This window comes from Egretta garzetta, unplaced genomic scaffold (genome assembly GCF_000687185.1).
Source record: "Egretta garzetta isolate BGI_Z169 unplaced genomic scaffold, ASM68718v1 scaffold426, whole genome shotgun sequence".
Lineage (NCBI taxonomy): Eukaryota > Metazoa > Chordata > Aves > Pelecaniformes > Ardeidae > Egretta > Egretta garzetta.
Genome location: NW_009259977.1, coordinates 1,030,921 through 1,057,427, shown reverse-complemented (window position 1 = coordinate 1,057,427; position 26,507 = coordinate 1,030,921). Strand labels below are relative to the sequence as shown.

Sequence of the window (26,507 nt, the reverse complement as noted above, 5' to 3'; positions counted from 1 at the left end):
GTGCCCCCTCCCAGCTCCTTGTGCCCCCCCCCAGCCGCTCGCTGGTGGGGTGGGGGGAGAGGCAGCAAAGGCCTTGGCTCTGTGTCAGGCCCGCTCAGCAGGAATGAAAACCTCCCTGGGTTATCAGCCCTGTTTCCAGCACAAATCCAAACCATGGCCCCATCCCAGCTACTGTGAAGAGAATTAACTCTGTCCCAGCCAAAGCCAGCCACAATTGTGTAACTAAATGCCGTCTCTTATAATGCTGTCTCTCTAAGCAGTTAGAAATTAGTCTCAGAAATGTCTCCTACCTAGCTAGATTTTTAAATTTCCTGTATTGCTGGAAAAATTGAACATTTTGGAATAAGCTGCCATGGATGTCCTGGATTGAAACTTTCCAGGTTCCAGTCTGGTAGCTTCCAGTCTTCTTTCCCCTAACTTGGGACAAGCTGGGACCACAGGAGTTACCCCCGAGTGCTTAGCAAAAGTCCATGCAGATGTCTTTTGATCAGCACAAAACAACTCCTGATAATTTGTTTCCTTTTGCATTGCTTATACAAAGGAAAAATTGTGAAATTAAATGCAGATATAAGAAAATGTAATTCAAAGTTACCACTCTTAGTTACAAATACATAATACACACTGACTGTAACAGAAGTTTCTGTTAACAGAAGTTATCTGTCAGTGTTGAGTAATGGTTTTCTGTCCAAATAGGTCTGAATTACTTGCACAGTTTGCGTATCAAAATTATTTTTAATGAGTTTTCATTTTTTCAAATTTAATTGGAAAATATTTTTATATTGGTATCGAACAGTAATCTTGATTTTCAAACTGTCTTGTTAGTTTTACTTTATGGAGAAAACCACTTGGGTAGCACGATAGTACAATTTATTACTGTATGTGCTAAACTTCAGAAAACCAACAGTTTTTAAACATAACGATAGTAGTTTTCTCTTAGCCAGTGTAGTAAATGCATGCTTTCCTAAAACCACTTGACTAATGGAAAAAAATTAATAGTACCTTTTAAAATTTGCATTAGGTTTCTTGGGTTTGAGGTTTTGCCTCCTGTACAACATTTATGATCTTGCAGCATTGCTAATCTGTTCTGCCAAATGAAGTTAAGTTTTGAAAATATTTCCAGAATGCTTTTGTATAGTGAAAATCCTCACTTAGTAGTTCTCAGTGAAGTTGCATTTGAGACAGATGATCTGCGTAAATTGTTGCTCCTGTATGGGTATGGTAGGGGAGTAGTTCAGAAATGAGTTTTCAATCATTGCACACCTGTACCAACAGCTAATGCTGCTAATGTTCACTGGTAGCCTGCCAGTGTGTGAGAAACAGATGCTGCTCTAATTCATGCTCAGAATTAATACCCTTCATGAATGAAAATGATTAAGGGAGGGCTGTATAAACAAGTTAATTTTGTCTCAGTTTTCAGAAATTTGATTTATTTTTTCTTCGCAGGCTCCACCTCTGTTTATCTTAAGTGTTATCTTTATGAGTCTGGAGCGTAGACATGCAAAACTCTTTTAGATGACATCAGTACCCTGTCCTGTAATCAGCAGAAATGAAGTTTAATTGAAGAATATAGGGCGATGCATCAATTCTTCATGTTTCTAACCAAAGATGTGTGTTCACTTCATGAAGTAGGGTTTTTGTAACTCTTCACTAGTAGCAAATAAGAAAATCTGAGATTGATTTTTCTTCATTATTGCTTGTTTTCATTTCAAAATCATGTACTCTTAATGTATAACTTATAATCACTTGGGCAGAGGCCTTCTGAACTCTTCTTTGAAAAATGAGGGCATATTTTAGTTGTTGTTTTCATTTAATTTCATACGCCTTTATTCACCTCTGACACTTGTTAGTGGAGCGCTACTGTCTGTCTTATGCTTGAATAATAGCAGATCATCTCTGTTTTGCTTCAGTGTGCCAGGGAAAACATGCTAAGATGAAGCAAGTTGCTGTCATACCATTAGAAGGATATTTTGATTCTGAGGAAGTACAAGCAGTGCTTTCCTTTAGCAGTAAAAATGCTAGGTTGATTAAAATTTTGTTTCCTATAAAGAAACAGCTCATTACATTGATAGCACATTAACAGAATATGTAACTTTAGTAAAGATGCAACAATAAATCAAATAAGTAATTATATAAATTGAAGCATCTTTGAAAAGTAGGACAAGAAGTTGTCTGAGTGTGTTATTTAATACCAATTTAATATCACAAGAGCAAACAGTAAGACAGGTGAAGTACATCAAAATATTAATTATATGGATTCATGCTATAGCTTATTATAAGTGCTTACTTACTGTTTCCCTTCAAGAGAATTGCTGATAGAAGTTAAAGCATAACATCTTGAATTATTCACAAATATCTGAATTACGATGGGTAGATCTAAGTGATACCCAGAAGAGCTTTGATATTCAAACAGGACAAAGACTGCGCAAAGACATTTTATCAATTCTCTAAATGTCTTGACTATGAGATTTGAATCACTCCTTCCTGCACACATTTTTCAAGCTAGAAACTATTGTGCTATAGTTTTGAAAAAATAAAATAGTTGTGTTTTGGTTTTGTAAGCTAGACCTTTATCCTCTTTTAAAATTAAAAAAAAAAAAATCAAAAGAATTTCAAAGATTTTTTACAAGGTAAGATTTAAAAACATAAAAGAGTATAAATGTTGCCATGATTCCTTTAGACAAATCATTATCCAACAGCAACCAGAATCTGATGCTTTCAAGGTGATTGGTATCAGTAACAATATATTGAGCTATTTTTAATTTGACTTGGTAAAATTCCATTTAGGTAAGTAGTTATCTCATAGTCCTTCTAACAATTTTTCTTAACCCCTATAAAAGAGGAAGGCGTATTACACTGCACCCAGGCAGAATTTGGTTATGCTGAAGAAGATTAGGTGACTCAGGCTGTGATCTGCTGCTTTTAGCAAATGTGACGATGATTTTGAATCAGTTCTTGGTAGCTCATTTTCAATGAGTTGTAAATTAGAGAGAATAATTTAACCATTATAGTTGGCGAATGCTGTAGGGCGCTTGGTAACTCAGCTGGAAGTTGTGATGGTTACACAGCAAACAGCCGTTCCCAACCCGTTTGCGTGGCTGTCGCTGCTGGCTTCTGTTCTTCCTCCCCATTCCCATAGGAAAGGGTCAGTAGCTGGAGCAAGGGCACATTCCCAGCACCGCTGGGCTAATTGCTCTTAGGTCCAGAAGCCAAAGAACAGCAGAGTGTGTACTTTGCAGGAGTATGAATTAGTCTGGGAAGTTTCCGTCTTCTAAAAGTTACTCATGCTGGAGAGTGCATTAAAACAGCAATAATTTTGGCAATAAGGATTGTTCAGATGCTCTTGTTTTGAAGCAGCATGGAGGGCAATTTTCAGAAGCATGCATTTTTACAATTGTTTTAACAATTTCATTCTCAATTTGAGCTCACGTTACAGCACTCTTGTCTGCGCTAACTAGAGAAAGATACTGATCTGTGGCTTGGCATTGGAGATTATCTTTTTCTAAGGCTCAGTCAAGAAATCTGTGAAGAGGATTTATTTTTTATGGGAGTAGAGAAACTATTGCTTCATTTGTATATTTCTTTTGAGAAGTGAATGCTGATTTTGAGTGAAATTCCTGAGAAACGTAGCTTTGGCAAAGGAGAAAACAAGAATGGACAGTAGTTTATGCTGTAATAATATTTCTATCAGATTTTGAGACTCAGGGTGCGCCCTTATTCCCTCCCCATATTGAAAATAGCTACATTGTCATTGTAACTCCATATTGTATAAATCAAATTCCGCTGTGATGCAGTCGTTTGCATCTTGTGTCCAACAGAACCTCTGATCCTGAACTGGGCGGGCAGGTGGATGGCGTCAGGCTTCCCAGCCGCATCCCCGGGCAGCTCAGGGCAGGTACAGCAGCCCAGGGGCTGTGGATCGCTTGGCACAGGGTTGAAGCTCAAGTGTCTGTCTCTTATTTTGTGATGAATGAATATAGCGTGACTACTTGTGGTGCTGGCTGTCCTGGTGCACGTGGAATGTAAATGAAGCAGAGAGACGGGATTAAATGTGTAAATTTGGAATTGTTTTGGAAGGCAGTTCTGCTGGAAAACTTGCAAATATACAGGGAAAATGATAAAGTGTTAATAACGGGAGTTAGGTGAGGTTGCAGTATAAAGAATCTTTGCACAAAGTGAGGCTTGTCTTTTTCAAAGGCAATACAGGGAGTAGGAAAAGAAATGGAGTAATTTAACTATGACAGGCAATGAAATGGAATGAATCAAAGTATGACTAACAAGGTGATTTAGTGAGATGTAGTTAAGCTGGATACAATGTGATTTTAAAATAAAAGGGTAGATTTAGTAATAGAAATGTAGGTGTTCAAAACAAAATGCAAAATAAGCAAAAGATTCTAAGTGGTGCTGATGTTTAGTGACTATTTTCAGTGTAAAATCTATTAGGCATTTAATTATAATTTATTTAGTTTTAAACCACCTCCTACGTACATAAACATTCACATAAAAAAAAAAAAAAAAAAAAAAAAAAAAAAGAGCAAGTTGCCAGGTTGTTGTAATGCATAATAAACATTGAAAGGGGAAAAAAAATGGGCTGTGACTTTATAGTGTCACTGTAAAATAAACAATGAATATTTTACTGTGATTCAGCTATGCTGGATAAAATAAAAGAGTATATAAGAGTAAGACTGAGAGATAAAAAATTAAAAGAAAGTGTAAATACCACCTAGAAGCTAGTAGCTTGTTCTATATGATGGGCAGAAAATTAAAATAGTCTGGAGTTTATGAAAGGGTATTAGTAATTGCCACGTGTTGGTGACGTAATATCGGACTAGTTAGACCACTGAGTTAGATACAACGTTTGAGTAATGTGAATCCAGGTTTTTACATCCTTTCCAGCGATTTTAGCTTTCACAGCTGACATGCTAAATACATGTCATAAATTAGCTGAATTTTTTGGCAAATTCTTAAATGGTTTAAAGTAGTAGATTTCTGTCTTGAAGGATTTGGCCCTGTGAAAAACAAAATGTGTACCTTATTTAATGTCTTCCTTGTCTGATTAGCAAGGCAAAGACTGCGTACCGAGTGTACCTATAGTGTAATAAAATATGCGTACTTCTTTACCAATATCTAAATTTAGAATAAAATTTTACTTTCTCATTCCATTGTTTCTCTAACTAGATGGGAGTACTGTTGTTTATTTAAAAAAAAAAAAAAAGAAAAAAAACCTGATTCCTTTTTAGATTAAAAAAAATACTCAAAACGAGCTCTGCACTGAGGATTTGTATGCTGAGCCTGTCAGACTGTGAATCTTTATTACTGTCGAGCTTTATCCTTGAGTACATAGCTTGCAATTCAGTTTGAATATTAAGTGTCAGGCTCAAATGCACTGGCGAGAGATTTGCAGCAGCCAGCAGGTTCCTATTCCAACCTTGGAAGCCTTTGACCTCTCTCTTCATTGATAAGTGGTCTTATTTCACATGTGTCAGCTTACTGGGGTGAAGCTCCTGATGCTGTGAGTGATGGAGAAGGTACCATTACCTGTGGTTTGTGATTTTTGTAGTACACTGGGAAAGGTTACAGATGAAGAAAAAGATGTATGGAACTGGTCATTCAGAAATGTGGAGGAAAACGTGTGATGCTTACAAATCCAATTCTTTTTCTACTTGCATATAGCACACCTAGAAAGAACTGTAGTTAACCCCCCTTTTTTTTTTGTTTAGAAATTGCGAGTCTGGGACAACTGGTTCAGGAGAGATGTATTCTGTGTGCCTGGGCTATAGGTTCTGTCTTTTTGGTCCTTTCTGTGCTTTTTAGTCCTTTTTCGTCCCGTGAAAATCAAAATTTGATCAGCGTAGGCAGAAATGTTTTGTAGGGTGTGTTGCTCTTGGGGAAAATCTACTGCTTTTCCCCGGCACAGCTATGCTTCCTACTTTCTTTTCTTCTGATCAGAGGTGAGCGTTTGAACTACAGTGTGGGATCTGCACGGGCTTTCTCTGTCCTATGGCTTTACATTTTGCAGTCATAATCAATTATACTCAGCTGGAAACAACAACAAGAAGTAATTCTTTTGAAAAGAGACCCAGCCCAAGGTTCTCCCACTTACTTCTTTTTTAAAATCAGTTGTAGTCATTATACCTAGGAGGAGTAAACCTGCAAACGTGCAATGTTTCTGTTATTTTACTGCTTGCTTCTTTTTTCATACTGAAATCTTATTTCTTCATAAACAGTAAGAATACTTTGGATAAAGTTGGTAAAGATACCTCATGTGCAAAGACTGAGATAACTTCTGTCTTCCCTATAGAAATAGGCTTGTGGTGGGTCCCACGGGCTGTGTCTGGGATCCAGTTTGGTTTATGTGACAGCTGGTGGGAAGGCTGGACCCTTTCAAGACCCAATAACCTTACAAAAGCCAGTTTTCCTGAAGATTGGTAACTTCCAGTTAACCCATCCCACCTCCTTGCCATCCAAGGATGCTTCTCTCTTCCCTGGTGATAAAAACAACTTTGGATCAGAAAACGTAGAGTGTCTACCCAAATTAGATTTTTCTCCACAAGAAACATGCTTCGGTCAGTGGAATGTGCTGTACCCTCGAACTACAGTTTTGCTGTTAGGGTGCATAACTGCTGCATGCTACCGCGTTGCTCTCCGTGTGTTACATTTTCCTGATCACAGTAATAGATGCAGCCTAGGGTTGAGCTGTTTCTTGTAAGAATAATCATGTCATAAATCACAAAGCTATTGGAGAAACTGCTTTTTTTTTTTTTTTTCCTTTTGGCAACTTGATTTTCTTTTGTACTCGTCACTAATTTCAGGTGGTATTTATTAACGTGTAAAACTCTTCAGCAATTTCAAAATTTTCATTAAAAAAGAAAAAAATGGGCAAATTTACCATTCTTTTCTCTAGACCTGAAATTTCTTTCAAAACTGCATTGCTTATACAGGCATGGTTCATTTCTTGATCTATGATAGATGAGAGAACCATTAGTTTAAAAATGCAAAATGTAAAACCCCTATTCTGAAAGTACAATGTTCCTGCTTTTTACTCTGATGTCAGGGTGTTCAGTGCTAAAAGCTCACCTCTGGAACCGATAGAAGGGCTTCTCTGCAGTTGCAGCTGATGACAGTTAAGCCTGTTTCAAATTACTTGGTTATTTCTGCATCTTTAAATGCCTTGTTCACTTGAATTTGTGATAAATGATCTTTTAGTCTAGCGGGTGTATGAGTGCATTACCATGGTTAAGCATATGAGTAATCTTCCTGATGTTCACAGAATTGTTCTGCCTGCTCAAAAGCTTTGGTAGAACGGCCTCTATTGCAGAAGAGTGAGGAGAAAAGATAAAAATTTTGCAGAAAAGTTCTAAACGTGTTAGTTGTTAAGCAGTAGGTATGATGGCCATAGCAGCAGAGAAACTTGGTACCTGGGACTTTGCCCTTTCTGCAGTGGCGGGGGGGCTGATCTTCCCGGAGCAGTAGGCTCATGCATTTGTAGCAAGCTGGCTTTGCTGCCAAAGTTTTGAAAGAGCCTTTTTTTAAGGGAGCTTTGAAAAGCTGTTCAAGAACTTACACTAATAAAACAGTCTATATAGAGGGTTAGGTTGGGGGTTTTTTGGGGGGTAGGGGGCGGGATTTGGTTTTTTTGGAACTGCTTTTGAAAATATTTTCAGGGAAACAAACCAATTTTTATTACTTTTTCAGTGTATGTAATTTTTTTCATTAAACTTTAATAGTTTCCCAAGTTTATTTTTCATCGTTCTTTTATACAGAGGTAGTTTTTACCTCTGTGTGTTTTATACCTCAGGAAGAGATAAACGTGTGGCTATACCTTTGGCATAGCGGCCTTATGGTATCAAGAGTGCTTGTAGGTAGTCACATAAACATAATTATCATAATTCTGTTTTTACTGCAACCCATTTCCATTCTCGGTCCAGACTATGGCTGTCTTAAATAAATAAATAAATAAATATTGTTTGATCTGATACGTGCAGTAATGTAATACATTTAATGATATTGCTCGGTCTCTGTACTGTACTGTTTGATCAGCACTATTGCAGGTGAAGATACATGTTTTTACATTGTTTGTAGTAGCATGAAATGGGAGTAAGAGGTGTTTTCCAAGAAAGTGTTAGAGATAAATTATATTAGGTCATGATAAAACCTGTGGTCATTATTACAAAGGAATATTTTGTCAGCAGTTAGGGGTGTTTGTAGTTACAGTAGTGCCACTCTGACATGAGGAGAGGGTTTGTACTCGGGCATAGTGCTGACAGTTGTTTGACTTCTCTCGAAAGCTTGAAAGCACTGAAGACTTTACTCGTGCACACAGTCACAATAATTGATGTAAGGCATTTTTGGTGCATAGCACTGTAAAAATATAATTTGACTACTTTTTTTTCAGACCTCTGTAAACCTGATTTGAAAGAAGTTAAAACATCACTGAGAGCCACTAAGGCCGGAATGAATCTCTGTCATATGTAGGCTTGGAAAAGAAGGGAATTACATTAAAAGAGCACAATTTTCCAGGTTAAACCCTCTAAAACTGTTTTTCTTTTTTTGAGAATTTCATTAGTAATTTGTGTGAAAGAGAATCAGCTTTAGTTCCCATGCAGAGGGGTGTTCCCTTTGGAGGACAGGCAGTCACCACTTAGCATGGGTGCTGTGCAGTCTGTAGAAAACGCCAGTCATGTTCTTAGCATCACCACCATTTAGGCAATAAGATATTTTGATTATTAGCTTGGGCTTTTTTTTTTTTTTTTATAATTTTGTGAGAGGCTGAGGTTGTTCCTAAAGGACTATTTAGTATGTCGTAGAAAACAGTTGAAGTTTTTATTTCTTTATTGAGCAAGTGTTGAATTATGAAACAGAAAACTAAAATATCGTTAGGAGTATAGTCGGTGAAGTACACCATAGTGCTTTTTTTTTTCCTCCCTCTTATTTTTTCTCCCACAGTCCTGTTGATGTCTTCATGTGTTGTTGGGACATTAATCTTAATAATGGCAATGGAATGCAATGTATTTTTGAAAAATGGATCTGAAATGAAACATTTTGAAGAAGTCAGTAGTAAGGTTTTGATGCCATTTGCTATACCAGCCGTGTCTACATCCAGATTTCCTTCCTTACTGTGATTCCATTTGTCCTTTCCCAATATTTCTTTCAGTTTCATAATGTGTTTATGGTTATGGTTAACACTACAGGGTTTATGCTGAAAATATTTAAACATCTGCATGGTCTCAGTCACAGAAATAAGTATTTTGAACTCAGTGGCTTACCTAATATTTAAAAAAGTAGTTATTTAAACATTCTGGCAATTTCAGTCATCATCTCAGGGTAGCATATACCTTGCAGATGATGCTTTTATCTCAAACAAGATACAGGAATAGAAGCAAAGATAGTTTGAGGCTATCACAGTCTTGTTCTGTATTGCAGCCTGTAAAATGCTGCTGTGCTGTAGGGCTCAGAGGAGGCACAAAGAACTTTTTGCAGAGTTTGTACAATATTTCTTAAATAATACTTTAACAGGTTCTTGACATTTTTATCTCTGTAATACAAGGCAGTTATGAATGTGGTTGTAACAATCTCCACTGCACAGATGAGAAGGAGTTAATGTGTTGAAGTTCTTACCTGTTACTGGTCTCTTCTCATTACATTGTACAGAATACTTACTAAGGGGCGTAACCCTAAAGGTGGTTACTACAGAATGGTTTGCCAAAGGTCCAGGAGAGAGCTCAAATCACTTCTGTTCCCACCTTTCAACGGTGTCCCCTCATTTACAGATCTAAGCATACAGAATAGAGCATCAACCAACAAACATAGCACAAACATTTGATATTTGACGTTAATATTTCAAAAAAGTTCTTATGCCGAGGTTTCAAAGGCAAATCCCTACTCACATTCACCACATCTCAGTATATTTTCTCCTATCACAAAGAAAACTACCGTGATTCCTGCATGCAAAAATATGCTCTCTGTTCTCCTTGGAGTCCAGTTGTGCTGAATGCCATTTTACTTTTGAGACAAAAATTTGCTTAATTTTGACAGATTGAATGTTGAAACCTCATAGAAAATTATTTTCACAGGACTTTACAGTGTTCTTTATTTTACACTGAGTATTTATAGAATATTATTCTTTGTGAATATTCTTATTTGTGAATACTGTATATCCTATATACGCATTCTTGACTGTACTTTTGGTGTAGTTGGTTGTACTTTTCCCTTCTACGCAAAGCTTCACTCTTGATATTATATGAGGTCTTTTTCTACTCCTTGAGTTTCTTCTGTATCTGCTTCTCAGAGCAGTCTGTGCTTAGTGCTTCATTATTCCTAAGTTTTTTGTCCTTTAGAAGATTGACCAGGGGCACCTTGCTTCCATCCTGCTCTTGCCACACAGACAACATTCCCTAGTGACACCAGGCTACCTTTCCGTCGCAAGATGCCCAGCAGCAGCACTCCGAAGAGGAAAAATGAATCAATGAGAATCTTAACACATATCCATCATGAGGCTGGTGACTGTGATCGCATTGACTTGCTTGGTTTAAGCACCGTGATTTCAAATGTAGACATCCCAGGGCCTGGTGTCAGCTGGCTGCTCCTGAAGAAAAGGGAGCCAGGAGCTGAGTCTGTGCAGTCCCTGCCTTCCCTCATGGATCTAAACATGCAGGGCAGAGCCTGGCCCTGGAAACAGGGTCTGTCCGCTGGCAGCCCCAAGCCAGGTGGTGAACCAGGCCCAGGATCCCTCCTGGGAGTCCAGTCAGGACTAGCAGCTCACTGGGATGGAGAGAGGACAGAGACGAGGTGACAATGTGGACCTGAAGTCCACGCAGGAAATAACCTAAAGGACAGACTGTGGGGAGGAGGCGCCATGGAGGCCGGGGAGCCGACCCAGGAGGCAGGTTGCCTACAACCCCTGCTTGAGGTCGGTCCAGGGCTGGAGATGGGTAACACCACAGTAGAGTTTAGCCTGGGGCCAGAGCCTGAGAAATACGATTGTTTTTCTATTGTGATAAGAACTGCTGTTCTGTCAAATATTCATTAGAATTATCACATTGCAAAAGATAGCAATAATAAGGTAACGCTCAAGATTTACAATTAAATTGAATGGTAAAAAAGTGCGGGTAGAAATGCTCACTAAATGGTTTCAATCTACCTCTTGTAAGGCTAATCAGCACCATAGGATTCTCTACCTACATCCAGTATGCTAGAATAAATATCAAATATAGTTTATCGTATTCCAGTTGCATTTCTTTTTTTTTTTTTTTTCCCTCCTTTCCTCTTTTTTTAACCTGATGATCTAAGGATTTCCTTTTAGTGCCTACGAACATCTCCTTTTGACAGACAGTGCAAATTAAAAGATATGGCTAGGCAAAGGAAACTGGAACCCAAATATGCCCCCTGGGTTTTCATTTACAGTTAGAAGCTACAGACACAATTACTGCTGACAGAAATTCAGAAGCCAGTGGCAGAGTGCATGTGGCAGTAGGCTCATGCCAGGCAGTAATTGGGAAGATTATTTTTAATCAGAGCATATCCTAGAGCCCAAACATTAGAAATCTCTTGTAAGGCTGACAGGAAATTAAACTGAGACCAAACAAAAAAGCCTCAAAATAGAAGTAATATGGTTAGAAGTCTAATGATGGCAAAGCTCACTGCTTGTTGTATTTGGCTGTTATCTAAAGGGAATGACTTTTAACTTGTAGCAACAGATATCATTCTTTAATTGCATTTTTATAACAGAATTAAAATAAATATCAGATTAGATCAATTTATACGTAGGTTTTTGATAAAGGTGTGAAGCAGTAGGTGTTAAATCAGGCCGAGTAATTGTGTATATGTATTAGTAGTAATTTTTATTGTTGCTTTGGGGTTTTCTTGTTTGGCTTTTTGGTTTAGGTTTAGGTTTGGGAGGGGAGGGGGGTGGTTGTTTTTTGGTTTTTTTTACTTTATTTATTTATTATAATGCTTAAGGGAGCTACTTCTGTGGAAAAATAATACAGTGTCTGGGATACTCTTGGAATGCCTGGGTATGGGAACTATTTATGAAGCCCAAATGGCCTGGGGCTGTTTTTCTCAGTGACCCTGCAGAAGGACCTCTGCTCGTTCGTGACTGCCCAGAGGGAGAAGAGCCCGGGGTGTTCTCAGTACTTCTCTACGTACCTGAAATTTTCACCTGAAAACACAACTTTCTCCATTTAAAGTGAATCTTAAACCGTCATCTTCTTTGCCAGACTTTCACATGCATACTTAGCAGGACCTCTTCTAGTTGACTGTCAAGTTTTCCTTTTCTCAGGAAATAAAAAACGAAGCAGTGCAGAGTGGTAGCTCTGCTGTTGATCTGACGGAGGGTATATGCCTATCACATACAAATGTTGTAATACCAGATGCAAACAAAATGTTCCTAATTATATATTTATTTTGCTGTGATAGGAATGCAAAGCAAGAGCCTACTTCTTGTTTTGCTAAGATGTATGACAATTGCGGAAAAGAAAATTTGGTGTTAAAAAAATGCGTATCTTAGTTTCTCCACAAGGCTGCTTTTAGCTGTGTGGACAGTCTTAATGACATTTCATGTCAATAGAAAGAATAATAAGGTATAACATTAAAGTCTGTCATTGTCAACTAGGTTATCTTGAGGCTTTTAAATAGGATTTTGTCAGAACATACGTTTTTTACTCCAAAATTATTAACATTTTTCAGCTGTATTTCTTTCTATTGAAAATTGCTTCATTGCTTCAATTATATGAATATGACTGAAAAATCTTGTTTGTCATTTAGATATCACCTGAGTAGCTAGATAACAAATAAAGTATACTTTGCAACGTATGCAGTTTCTGGAGAGAGAGCTGGGAACGCAGGGAAGTGCTGCGTAATAGCAAAGGGAACTCCGACATTGCCTGCCTGGTTTGCAGGGGTCGCCGGCTGCACTGCGCGAGGAGCTTTCCTTGACCGCCCTGTGTTACGTAGGGCGGCTACACTGGTTGGGCCAAACGGGTGTACAGACTGGTTGTGGAGAAATCTTTACAAACCTTTGTAAAGTTTGTAAATGTGCCACTCTTCCTTTTGTCCAAGTATATGGTAAGAAAGTACCTTCAGCGGTGGTATGGAGTACAGGGCTGTGGGTGGAGTTGCACTCTCATTTTGGCCGGTGCTTTTAGACCATTTGTTCTGATGAAATACTCTCTTCATGCGTTACACTCAGATTGCTAAATATTTTAAAGAATGTCTGCAGTCTGTAGAGCATAAATCTTGAATATTTCTATGTGGAGGAATTTAGAGAGGGGTTATACAGTACTGTAAAATTAGGCAAAATGAATAATTACTCTTTAGTTAAATATTATAGCCCGGTTAATTATTTTAGAGGTAACTATTTTTACAGTTACTCATGCATTTGCTCTGGTTTAATACAGTAGTGCTTTGTAAATGACATACAATGGTTTATTCTTAATTTTTCCTGGAGCCGCATACATTCTTAAAATTCTGTACATCTTATTTCTGTGTATATTTTGAGTTTCCTCAGTCACAACAGTGTACGAGTGAGGTAGCATTTTGATCAGTGTGAAGTCTAAAAAGTTAGAGTTTGCATTTGAAAAAAACCAGTGATTTCAAATTGTGAAACACCAGTACTCCTGTTGGAGAAAACCTGAGATACTTAATTTGCAGTTATTCGGTTCAATTTTGTTGACCATGAATAAGTTTCACTGTGGCATTACAAGGTGGTCCTAAATTAGATGTCCTTTTTGAAGAGGTAGGCTAATTACTTCTCCTTAGAGATTTTTAAGGAACTCTTGATACCATTAATTTACCTTGTGTTGTAGTCAGAGATTTCTTTGACCTCACACAAAGAAGCGCTGCCCAGAAAAGATAAGATATAGAAGTTTTAGCAGCTTTATGTGCATATGCAGCCTTCTTATGTGAGCTGCCTTTCCTATAGTACTTTTACATGTATGTGGCTCATTTTGTTTCGTTAAAAAAAAAACCAAAACTTGTGACTTAAGCTCAGAAATTGATTAACGTGGGGGTTTTGGCAGGAAGACAGTTGTAATTACTGCTAGAACCTTCAGTTGTGAAGCTGGATCTTACTTTGATAGATACTCTCTTAGGGATGGTCCCTACTCTAAGGAGACCAAAATGCAAGTATGTTTTCTATTGCTGATTGTCACTTTTTCAGATGCTGAAGTTGCTGGGGTTTTTTTATCATCACGTGCGATACTTGCAATACTACCTGAAATGCTTATAGAACACGTACCTTTCTGGGACTGGTTCTTGTTGTTGTTTATCCTCAACTGCATTAGAGATAGCCACTACTGACATTTGAGTTAATGATTTTTTTTTTGTTGTTGTTGTTTAAAATGAAATCACATATAAGTAATAACATATTTTGTGAGAAAATACTCAGTACTGTTTAGAATTTTATTGAAGTGGATAAAAAGTATATACAATTTACGTATGGAATGTTTTGGTAGTACATAGACCTAGATGTGCATTTTCTTTGAAGACTCAAAATATGTACAGTGTTTCTATTTTCAAGAGTATTTGTATCAGAGAGCATATACTACCATTTACACATGGAATTGAAAAATGTATGGAGAATCTGTTATAAAAATGGCTGAGCTTACTGTAACTTCTAAAATTCAATGAATAATTCAGTAAAATATTAGATGCCACCAGCTGCTCATCAATGAGAAAAAGTGGCGTGGAATAGAATGTTACCCTATTCTAATTCACAGCTATGTGCATGGATAATATATTTTGGATAGCCCCTTTCATTTATGTATTTTATGATCATTTTTCTTTTGCAAAATTGCTTGAAGTTTTCACTTGAAAAATACACAAAAAGTAAATCACAGTTGTGTGTTCCTATTGAAACAGAAACCTATGCTGGGGAAAAATTTGAACTGTGGCGGAGTAAATGTCTGTCTATTTTAGTAGGTGAGTTCATAATGCAAACGTAGGATTTAGGTTTCAAATAAATTGCAAACTGCCTGGAAATTTTTATGGTCCATTGAATGATTAATAAATAAATAATACAATCTTTGTTGGCATTTGTGAATCAATAAGCAGATTTTGCCATTCTGCTTTGTACTACAATAAAAATGCAATTATGACCCAATAATGCATGCAATCTTTCTTGTGAAAGCCCAAATAATGCATTATCAAGTTTATTTTTTGTTACAACACTTTGAATCTGAAAGCCTCCCTTCAGCCTTACAGGGGTGCAGGGCACAGATATGATCTCCTGTGAATCTCTCATTTACACTAAGAATGTATTTTTCTCTCTTAGGAAACTACACAGAAGCCCCATGCAAGTGGTGCCTATTGTTTTCATGATCGGAGCCTTCTTTCAGTAAGTGCACTGATTTTTATTGTTGGTTGTTTATTTTATTTTCCTTGGAGTTTGGCTGAAATATCTGTTGTGTTGTCATAATGACTAAAGAAGTACTTTGGACTTCACAACTTGCCACGCTGATGCTGGGTTGCAAGACTAATAGACCATAAGTACAAGATCTGATACCTTTAGTCTTCAGTGAACAACAACTTGCTAGTGACATGCTTAGAAAATAATCTTCCCTGTTTCTGGCTGTAGGTTAAAGTGGTTTTCTCTTGTTTTTCCCTTTTTACATGTTAGGGCTATGTCACGATCATATTTATTTTACCTTTGGCTGATTCCCTCAGAAAGAAATTACTTTGTATATAGATTAGTCACAGACTTTTTTCCCCTAGAACAGCTATGGATAATTCATCATGCTTTCCTTTTTAAATGTCAGAATAGGGAATACCGTGAACTAAGCTCCAAAATTTATAGGATATGTGAAAAAGTATTTGCGCTGATTGATTTTTCATTTTTTTCTTTCCTGAGTGGAGGCTTTCGCATCCAAACTATTTGTTGCTCTTCATACCTGGAATTCATTTTTCTAGTAGAGTTTTCATTTTAACACATACTTAGAAACAATATTGATTAAGCACTTTTTAATCAAGATATAACTTTCTATTTATAATAATAAATACAGAAGTATCAAAAAACTAAGTGTGTGATTCCTGGTAGATTTGTGGATTTGGTGCTTCTCAAACAATTTTTAATAATCCTCTACTTAAACTGCAATGCTCTAACATTTTGTATTGGGTAATAAGCATGGCATGTTCTGTATTGGGCTGACTGAATATATTTATGTTTTACATACATTTATAATTATATTTTTCTCTATCCTATATGTAGAAAGTAAAGGAGTTGCAAATGTGTATTGACAAAATAATAACTAGATTCACTTTTTTGTTCAAATGTATTAATACTAGTAATTGAGTTCTGCCACAACACACAAAGTTTGGTGTCATTGAAAAAATTAGACCTACAGTCCTTGTTAGAAGTAAGAGGAGTTTTATATTTATTCTCCTACAGTGAACACAATCTTCCTCTTAATGTCTTTGAAAAAAGATTTCATTATTTCAGAAAGACTGCCTGGCTTACAGGATTAAAAAAAACCCAACAAACCAAACCTGTTCATCTTGAGGTCAGATTTAAATCAATTCTGTGGTGTTCAGCATGCTTGTTGCTTTTAGCTTTTCCTCTTCCATGAACAGTATTTTCTATCACAGAATAACCTTACAGCTCTTAACAGAATTTGATGCAGTTGACAGCTTTTGTTAGAAAAATCCTGGTAAAAATTGCAAGAATGAAGTTGGGGTTTCTAACCCATGGGAGACAGTGGTCCCCGAGATAATTACTGGCATGTTTTACGGGGGCTGACATTAATTTGACTGTGCATATAGTGCTTCAGTATCTGTGAATATAGTTGAAGGAAAAGATACTCATCTTCCTTCAACAAGCTAAAGAGGAGATTAGGGATATATGACAAGAAATAATAAGAAAATACTCATTTGGAATTTTGGGGAAGGTTTAATACTGCCAAATCCATGTGCATAATTGGTTTTATTATTTTCCCTTGTGATCATAACCTAACCAGCACAATGAATATCAATCAACTTCTAGGGCTAAAGGGTCATTTTTTTTACCAAGCTGAGACTGAAGTCCAGCATGTTGCCTGGTAACAGTCTGTGTCGATGAGTTGGCTCTTAAGTACACCATATGGCTGGGCGTTATGCCCTATTCACCCGTGACATGGTGTACACATGTAGTACATTACTGATTATAAAATGGTTTGTCCCATTCCCTTATTTAGATGAAGCATTTAAAAAGAGCAATACCAATCCACCACAGATGTGTTAAGATTATGGAGTTGTATGTAATGAAACCAATTTCTGTCACAAGTGTCTAAAACCCCATGTAATAATCACAGTAAATTTTGTGTTCAGTACGCTTCAGTTGACTTTAAGTATGACTTCTAGCTATGGTTGCTTTACAGTATTTTTTCTATTTCATTTTGATAGATAAGTATGTTGAGGTAAGTACAGATTTAACAGTTTAATTACAGAGAAATCCTGGATTTCACAACTTAATTTTGTAACGTAGTTGGTTGATTCTACCAGATAGCCTATGGATTTATTTGGCATTTGACCTTCTATTAATTGTGCAATAATGTCTACAGTACTCAACCAAAGCTGCAGTGCATTGAGCAAACTAGTAAACAAAGCAATAAAAGACAGTTCTCGAAAACAACATCTAAAAATAAACATGACGGGTAAAGGAGATAGAATTGTTCCAAATATAGAATGGGAAATCAAGCACAAAAAGAGACTGGAAAGAAGTTTGTAGCAGAAATGGACTTAAAACCTAGATCAGCGGAGTCCTCACTCATGCCCTTAACTGGAACATTTTTCCTGTTCCATTGTCACAAACTGGAATTCATTCAGGTGGGGACGCTGCGGAGGGCAGTGTTAGGCAAACGCACATGCCCTGGTCTCTGTGCTCCGGCTGTCGTATGCTGGTTAAAATCGAAAGACAAGAAATGGAATTGATCTTGTGTGTAATGACAATGATCTGCACAAGTAAAATGGAAGATCATTGACTGGTATCCCAGCTCAGGAGGCTAGACAGTTAGCAGTGGTTATGTTGCATTTCTCTGTGTCTAGCTTGTTTGGAAAGATAAATCATTGTGCTTAGCACTCCCCTACGCAACTCCCTTGCCTAAAGCTATAATTCTTTGGCAAAGAAGCCATTTCTCTTTGGCGTTCCACCTAAGTTCTCTGAAAACAGTTCAGAAAAAAGTAGAAGAAAGCGATTATCTTTTCCGTGTTTTGCAGAAAGTTTATACAGTTGCTTTTTGAGATAAAGACTCTGTACGCTTGCCCACTTTGGTGTTTTTTTCTTAATTTTCAGATTGTATATGGTTGTTACACAGCTCAATAAACATACTGTAGTTAAGTGCTCTTGTTTTATTACTAACACGTTTCCTTGGCTAGAAATTTTTAAGGTAATAAAGAAAGGATGAGACAATGGTGCTGCTCCATGTTAATTTGATAGTTGTATCCTTTGGAAGATCTGCCATGATCATCCATGTTTTAAACCCCAGTATATGTAAATGCCTGTATGCAAATATGCTGTCCATCTCAAAACAGTCTCATCTTCACTTCTGCAGTCTGTCAGTGACACAAAACTAGTTGCTGTGCTGTAAAGGCCTATAGAGCCTTTGAAAGAAATGCATTTAAAATCCTTTTTCCCTAATTTGAGAGCTGTGTTTTCCTTTGAATTGTAAACATGTTGAAATAAGTATCAGAAAAAGAGCTATTATTCCACTGAAAATATTTTATTATCAGGGATTATGGATCCTTTTTTCCCCCTCATTAAACACATCTTTTGAGATTGTTAATACAATAAATCTGTTTTCCAAAACATGCCACAGAACAGTCTGAGGAGTTTAGTATGATCTTGGGATTTCCACCTGAGAGGCATGAATAAAATAATTGTGGAAGAGAGCTATTATAAAAGATTATAATTCTCTTAGAAATAAACCAGTTTTATAACCTTTTTCTAATAAATATGTAAGGAAAAAATTGTAATGATTGTATTCTTATTTATTCATATCTCTGTATTCTAAAGTAGTCTGAATGATAGTATTGGTCTAGACAGTTGAATATCTTAAAAATTGCAGCACTTTGAATTACTGATATCTGCGAATTACAATAAAAAAGGGTTGAAGAATGGTATTTAGCTAACATAAATGAAGCAGTAAGTTCTGCTTCATTACTTCATCTGAGCTAGGAGGGGGAATTGTTTAGTAGTTAGTATCTGCGCCGTTCTCCTATTGTTGTCTGCTCCATTGTCGTCATTGTTGTTTTGCCATATCTTCAGATACCTTCAACAGGCATTGTAGGGCTTCATTAAGGACCAGAAGCAGCGAGGCATTTACATGCTCCTAATGATAAGCAGGAGAATACTCTCGTGGGCGTTTTTTCTTCAGAAAAAGCTTGGCTAAGGTAGCTAAACCTGACCCGTGTTTGAATTTTTGCTTGTGCTGGTGCAAGGTAATTCAGTTTTAGGTGCTTGATTTGTACTATTACTTTTCCATTAGTTAGACACTTGTTTAGTTAGATACAATTTTTAGTTCTTCCTGCATAGGGAACACAATATCCTACCTTTGTTTAGGTTTTTGGGTTTGGTTTTTTTGTTGTTTGTTATTTCATTTCCCACAAAGGAAGAAAACATTGTTTTCTGTTGGGCGTCATTTATTTGAAGTTTATATTAGTAAAATCTCTAATATCTTAGACAAAAAGAGCAGTTACATGGTAGCAGGTTTACATGAATCATTGTTAAACCACTGTTGTAATTTATAATTACCTAAATTGTAAAAGGGCAGGTCTTTTATGTTTGTACAAGCTAGAAATCAGAATATCAGTGGTCCACTTTTGATTTCACAGGTGGTTATGCTGCTCATTGCACTTTCACATGATCTTCCTACATAAATAAAGGAAGATACTGTCCTTGGTTAGATTGTGCTTAATCTCTGCTGCAGATAATATATGTATTAATTTGAGCATCTAAAGAAATCAGAAGTTACTGTCTCAAGAGAGATTCAAGAGCATAAGGCTTACTGAAATCGAATAGGAAATTTTGAAAAAAAGACAGACTCCTAATACGTCGCAGCCTGTTTTCTGATGCTTCGGAGATACTTCCTTTGTAAACATTATGTTCCAGATATTTTCTTATTCAGGCACTATAAAAACTTTCACATGCATGTAAATATTTAGCTTAGAATGCTTCCACTGGCAATTGTATGCGCTCTGCATATTCTCCAGATTACAGCATTAAGATGTTTTTGATCAAGTTCATTTCCATAGCGTTGTGGCATTTAAGACACATCAAGTCCCCAGATTCCTGTGAGATTAGTACGTGTTATTATCTCTTTATTACAGAAGGAGAAACCAGAAAGTTGAACAGCCTGACTGATGTGCCAGGGGAGGGAGTATAGCAGAGCTAGGATTTGAATTCATATTTCTCAAATCCCAAATCAGTGCCTCTGTTACTGGGCCATCTTTCCTCCTGCTCTCCCTCTAATCCAATACCTTTTATTGTTAAATGATTTTTACATTTAACATGTGAAAAATAACTTACAATTTTATGCTCTCTCCTGTCTCATAAAAAATTGAAAATTTTCCTCAAGAAAATCATGCAATTATTAGTAAAGTCCTATCAGCACAGTTCAAAGCTAATTGAAATTTAACAGTCCTCATGATGATCTGGGTCATGTCAAGGGTGTTAGCATTCTTTATTAAAGATATACACTTGATCCTTTTCTCTTTTTCTTTGAAGAGCTTACAGACTTTGGAAACTTTCTCTGATAATGCTAATTATGCAAAGTGAAGGTACAGTCAGTGCAAGCACTTGGGTAGTTCAAGGATCCTCTGGGCTTTGGGGTGTGGGAGCAGCCCAGGATTCCTGGAGGATTTGTTTCTGTGTTGCTTTGTTACTGCTGCCGTATATGTGAGTGTTGCTATGTCTTCAGTGTGGTTGCTGCCGGAGCATAGCTGGTCCGGGTAGGGCTCTCCCAGGGAGTGGCAAAGCCATGAGCCTGCAGCAGTGCATCTGCGCAGAATTTTGCAATAAATGCTTGCTAAGTCAGGCCTATATTCCATGGGGAATCACTCTGTCCCTGCACATGATGTATTCATAGTCCATCTAATGCCACAGTATTTGGCTTTCTTTGTGCATTGTGTGTTGGATCTGAGATCCTGCTGAGCTGAGGCTGGACGCAGCACTGAGCCCAGGTGTGATAGCATATTATTGTTTCAGTAGGGGAGTATTTTTACTGCTGCTGTTTGTGGAAATGAACAGGAGTTTTGGATTGTAATAATTGGATTAGATGTGGGGGAAAATTTAATTTCCTTTTTTTTTTTTTTCCTCCCGTTATATTTGAGGCTGCTTACTGAATTGACAAGTTTGTGTTGCAACGTGGAATTCCTGTGTAGCTTGTGTACAACCAATAAACAACATGGAATGTGAGAATTTTTACCAATCCTGCAAGATATGTTATAAATCATGTAACTGATCACTCTTTAAATTTTAAATATGGGATGGCAGGTTTGAAAATGTATCTTTGGTGAGGAAGGAGAATGCTGGGGAAATAAAAAAAAAAATCTGTTGATGTAAAATGAAACATTTATCCTTATTCTGGGTAGTTTAAAGATGAAACAGCATGTGAATTTGACAAATATATTTGTATTTGGCAACATTTCCTTCAGGATTGTTTACTGCCTTCAGAAACTGAACTGTACCTCTCGGAACTGCTCCTGACTGCGGATGCTTCTAAAAGCTCACTAGTGACTATGGGAGCGTTCTAGCACTGATCACTGGCGTTTAGAAATTAGGGATTACTCACCAAGTAGTTAAGCCTATATCTTTTACAGTATTGCAATGCATTTACATCTGTTAAGGCATTAATGAGAGAGATTTGTCTGTGACCTACCAAAATCATCACACACTAATTGTGTAGGGCAAATTTGGGCAGATTGATCAAAGAACAGAGTTCTTCACTGCATATGCAGAGGGAAGAAGGCTGCCCGTACCACTCTGTGACAGACGGTATGCTGACGTGTTTTAACTTCACTCTAAAGAAGCAGTTGGATAAGTACTTGTTAGATGAAGCAGGTCTCAGAGACCAGCACACAAGTCACATTCATCTACCATGTACTGTATGTCAGTCTTGGATATATGTTCTTTACACTGATAAAGTCGAGGAATCTGTTTACCTGTTTGTGGTGGGTTGACCATGGCTGGCAGGTCAGCCCCCACCCAGCAGCCCAGTGCAACGGGGAGAGAATCCGAAGGGTAAAAGCAAGGAAAAAAACCTTATGGATTGAGATCATAGAATCGTCTAGGTTGGAAAAGACCTTTAAGATCATCAAGTCCAACCATTAACCTAGCACTGCCATCCCACCACTAAACCATGTCCCTAAGCACCTCATCTACCCGTCTTTTAAATACCTCCAGGGGTGTGGACTCTACCACCTCCCTGGGCAGCCCATTCCAGAGCCTGACAACCCTTTCGGTGAAGAAGTTTTTCCTAACGTCTCGCCTAAACCTGCCCTGGTGCAACTTGAGACCATGTCCCCTCATCCTGTCGTCCGTTACCAGGGAGAAGAGACTGACCCCCACCTTGCTACAGCCTCCTTTCAGGTAGTTGTAGAGGGCAATCAGGTCTCCCCTCAGCCTCCTCTTCTCCAGAATAAACAACCCCAGTTCCCTCAGCCGCTCCTCGTATGACTTGTGTTCCAGACCCCTCACCAGCTTGGTGGCTCTCCGCTGGACATGTTCCAGCAATGCAACATCTTTCTTGTAGTGAGGGACCCAAAACTGAACACAGTATTCGAGGTGCGGCCTCACCAGCACCGAGTACAGGGGCACGATCACTTCCCTACTCCTGCTGGTCACACTATTCCTGATACAGGCCAGGATGCCATGGGCCTTCTTGGCCACCTGGGCACACTGCTGGCTCATATTCAGCTGCCTGTCAACCAGTACCCCCAGGTCCTTTTCCATCAGGCAGCTTTCCAGCCACTCTTCCCCAAGCCTGTAGCGCTGCATGGGGTTGTTGTGACCAAAGTGCAGGGCCCGGCACTTGGCCTTGTTGAACCTCATACAGTTGGCTTCGGCCCATTGAACCAACCTGTCTAGGTCCCTCACAGGGATAACACAGTTTAATAAGTGAAGCAAAGCTGTGTGTGCAAGCAAAGCAAAATCTGGAATGAATTTGCTATTTCCCATTGGCAGGCAGGTGTTTCACCATTTCCAGGAAATCAGGGCTTTGTCACCCTTGACTTGGGAAGACAAACACCATAACCCCCTTCTTCCTCCTTTCCATGAGCTTTTATTGCTGAGAACATCCCATGTTCTGGAATATCCCTTTGGTCCATTCAAGCCAGCTGTCCTGGCTGTGTCCCCTCCCAACTCCTTGTGCACCCCCAGCCCACTTGTTGGGGAGGCAAAGTAAGGGAAGGCGGGGGGAAAAAACTTTGAGGCTGTGCAAACGCTGCTCAGCAATAGTCTGACAACAGCAATAACATTGGTGGTTATCAACACTCTTTTAGTCACAGTTCCAAAACACAGCACCATATGGGCTGCTATGAAGAAAATTCACTCTATCCCAGTCAGACCTAATACACTATAAAACTGCTGCTTTTCTTCTCTTGACTGTGAAGTTTCTGCTTCCTTCATCTTTGTCCCAGAAGAACAAAGTTTTATGAGCACATCTGGAAAAGAGGAAAAAATGGTGCAAGAAACACAGCGGTGGTTTTGTTTGATTTTATTTTTTTTTTTTCCTTGAGGGATATTTTGCACAGTTAAATGACCCTGTTAAATGTATATATAGGTGCTACACTGAGAAAACATTGATCTGAAATCCTTCACAGATTATGTTTTTATCAAGACCAAGTTGTTGTGTGCTATTGATTTTTAGATCTGTACAGTCTACAAGTAATAAATGTTGCAGAGCCAAAATAATTTACGGTGGTTTTCTGTCTTTTGTATAAGCCAGGTTAGGATATTGAAGTACAAATCAATTGCTTTGCCACTCAGGTTCCTTGAAACCCGAAAGAATATTTCATCATGAGTTACAGTTTCCAAATGTTTGTATTTTCTAGTTCTGAGTCTTATCCTACAGGCAGCAGGGCTTGTTTTGTCTGACAAGCTCTTCTGCGGCTTGGTCACTGGTAATACAACAGATAGCTAGAAAGAAAAGCATGCCTACAGGAGGCAGAGTCATCATAGATGACTCCTAACAGCCAAGATGTGAAATAGAATTATGCAAAAATCACTTGCAAATAGCAACATCTACACAGGATTAAGTGTGAAGGCAATGGCAAAGTGATAGCACTCCTATCTATTTGTGGTTGGTCTGCATTCTGTTACATGTACGGATGCACTCCTTTGGAGATGACCAGTTCTACCATTAAAACATTGGGAATATGCAGACGATAGGATCTGAATGTATCAGAGCAGAATCAGTCTCATAGGGTTGGCTTTGTCATTCACGGCAAAAATTCTGAATACTTGAATGATGTGGCTTCAAATAATATTAATCTGGAAATATTTTATTCTAGCTCATAGCCACTGAGGAACACACTAATAAAACAAGCTAAAACAGATACTACAGAAGTAATTTTATGGTAGATCAATGCCATTTCTTATTACTGACTCAGGAACGTTAATTTAAGGAATGTGGTTAGGAGGATACAGGTTTAAAACCTACAGGTGTGCTTAAAACAATATACTCCATGTTTATTTAATAGATTGTGGGGAAAAAATTGCTCTTTTATACTTGATGTTTAACTGCCTTAGAAAACCTGCATTTGCATAACTTGATGAATATCACTACAGCTAGGGTTTTATTTGTGCTTTATTGTGTACCAAAGGGAGAGAGCAGTAAAATTCTTAAAGAGAACACTTGTAAAGCATCTCTAAAATTCACTTGTTGAAATGCTGAAAAGATTTTGAACGAACTGATGTGCGGTTAAATGAAATACTGTGGTTCTTTGTAGTTTTAGGGATATTTATATCATTTTCTGACTGCTCCTAAAAGCCATTTCAGTGTAATATGATACAACTCTCTGATTCATATTCTTAAAGAAAATGGCCCATATTTAAATTGGCTGTGGTTGTGTCCACAGGGTGTCCCCCCAGTGTCAATAAATTATTTCCTTGGGACCATTGGCCTCAAATGAAGGCCCTTGTAAGCAGCCCCCTAACTAGTGCTCCTCTGTGATATCCTAGGACTGCCTCTGTAGTTTCTTGGGACTCCTTTATTATTTTTCAAAGCAGTCTGAAAAAGCAGGGACATCACCACACGTGCTGTTTTGTCTCTACCCAGTGCTGTGGTTTCAGTAATAGTCTGCTCCAGGCACATCCCCCTTCCTCTTCTTTCTGTTCCATCCCAGTTCTCCTCTTCATGGGATGTTTTTCCTGCTTCCCTCAGGTCTGGGAGTTAAGTCCTTCATGGATTCATGCTTCATTGCAGGTGGAGATATTGTCCCTTCCTTAGGTGCTCTCTGGGCTCAACATTTAAGGAAGAGAGGGGAGGAAAACAGCACAACCCTCATAGTGTAGGATGGAAAGAATAGAAGTCCTAAAAAGTACAGAATGGCCACCTGAAATAAGCCTAATTCCATAGACTGATGTTGAAGTCAGGAAGACCTAGAAAAAGGTTGAACTGGAAGGCAAAAAAAATTTGCCGATAACATAATTATTTAAGAGAAATCACATAGAATTGCGGAAAGATTTCACAGCATTGGGTTAGTGGCAGATGAAATAGTTGCTGATAAAAGGGCATGTAGTGCAGATAGCAATATAGGTTATACTGAGAAAATAGGAGTTGGGTTCATTGTAAAGATAAGGAGGTCAGCGGGAAAATGGAGCCTGAACCAGAAGAGAGTAGTAACCTTACGCACGCTTGGGTAGCATAGCCTAGAGATTAGGGTCTTCCTCTCCCTGCAGAGAGGAGAAGCAATGGAGAAATTTTACGTGCACATCCAGTGAACCAGGAGGCTAAAGTGTAATGAAGGCAGATTCACTAGTATTTCACTGGTATGAATAAATGGTGAATTTTTACAGTGAAGGGGATTATAAGTAGAAGTCAATGGAAATCTATACCATTCGGGGTGTAAAAATGACAAAATAATGACATAAATTTCTGTTGAGGCAGGATTATTCAGAACAGACAAAACTAAGACTAACTGGGAAAGTGCAGAAAGCTGAAGGATTAAGTGACAGAATAAAACTTGCTTTCAGAATTTCATAATAGATGGAAATCTGTCTCGAGGAGGGAGTGCATGACTGTTACTGCTCAGAAGCCTTTCTTGGAAAGATCAGATGGAGTTCTTAGAAGCATTAGTTCACTGCTTGACAGCTGTCAAAAAAAGCAAATTAAATATTTAGCAATTTTCAGGAAAGGCATTCAGTACAGAAAACGTAGGACTGTCTGTCCTGGAGTTTGCACTGGTCTTACATGTCCTCACTGTAAGCAGTTCTGGTTACCCTGTGTTTAAAAAAGGTGTAGTCCAGGCTAAGGTGGAAGGAATGGTCACAGGTATGGAATAGCTTCTGTGCAGGGATGACATTAAATACGTGCTAGAGCTCT

The 26,507-nt window shown here is 38.1% G+C and overlaps 1 protein-coding gene across 1 annotated transcript in view; it reads left to right on the top strand.

Annotated features, from left to right (window-relative positions):
* The window catches only part of RBFOX1 (RNA binding fox-1 homolog 1), a 1,334,919-nt gene that overhangs the window by 548,079 nt on the left and 760,333 nt on the right, over positions 1-26,507 (top strand). Inside the window, exon 4 of the mRNA XM_035895926.1 lies at positions 15,269-15,331. Coding sequence (XP_035751819.1) covers positions 15,269-15,331 — 63 coding nt within the window. The remainder of the gene's footprint in view (positions 1-15,268; positions 15,332-26,507) is intronic.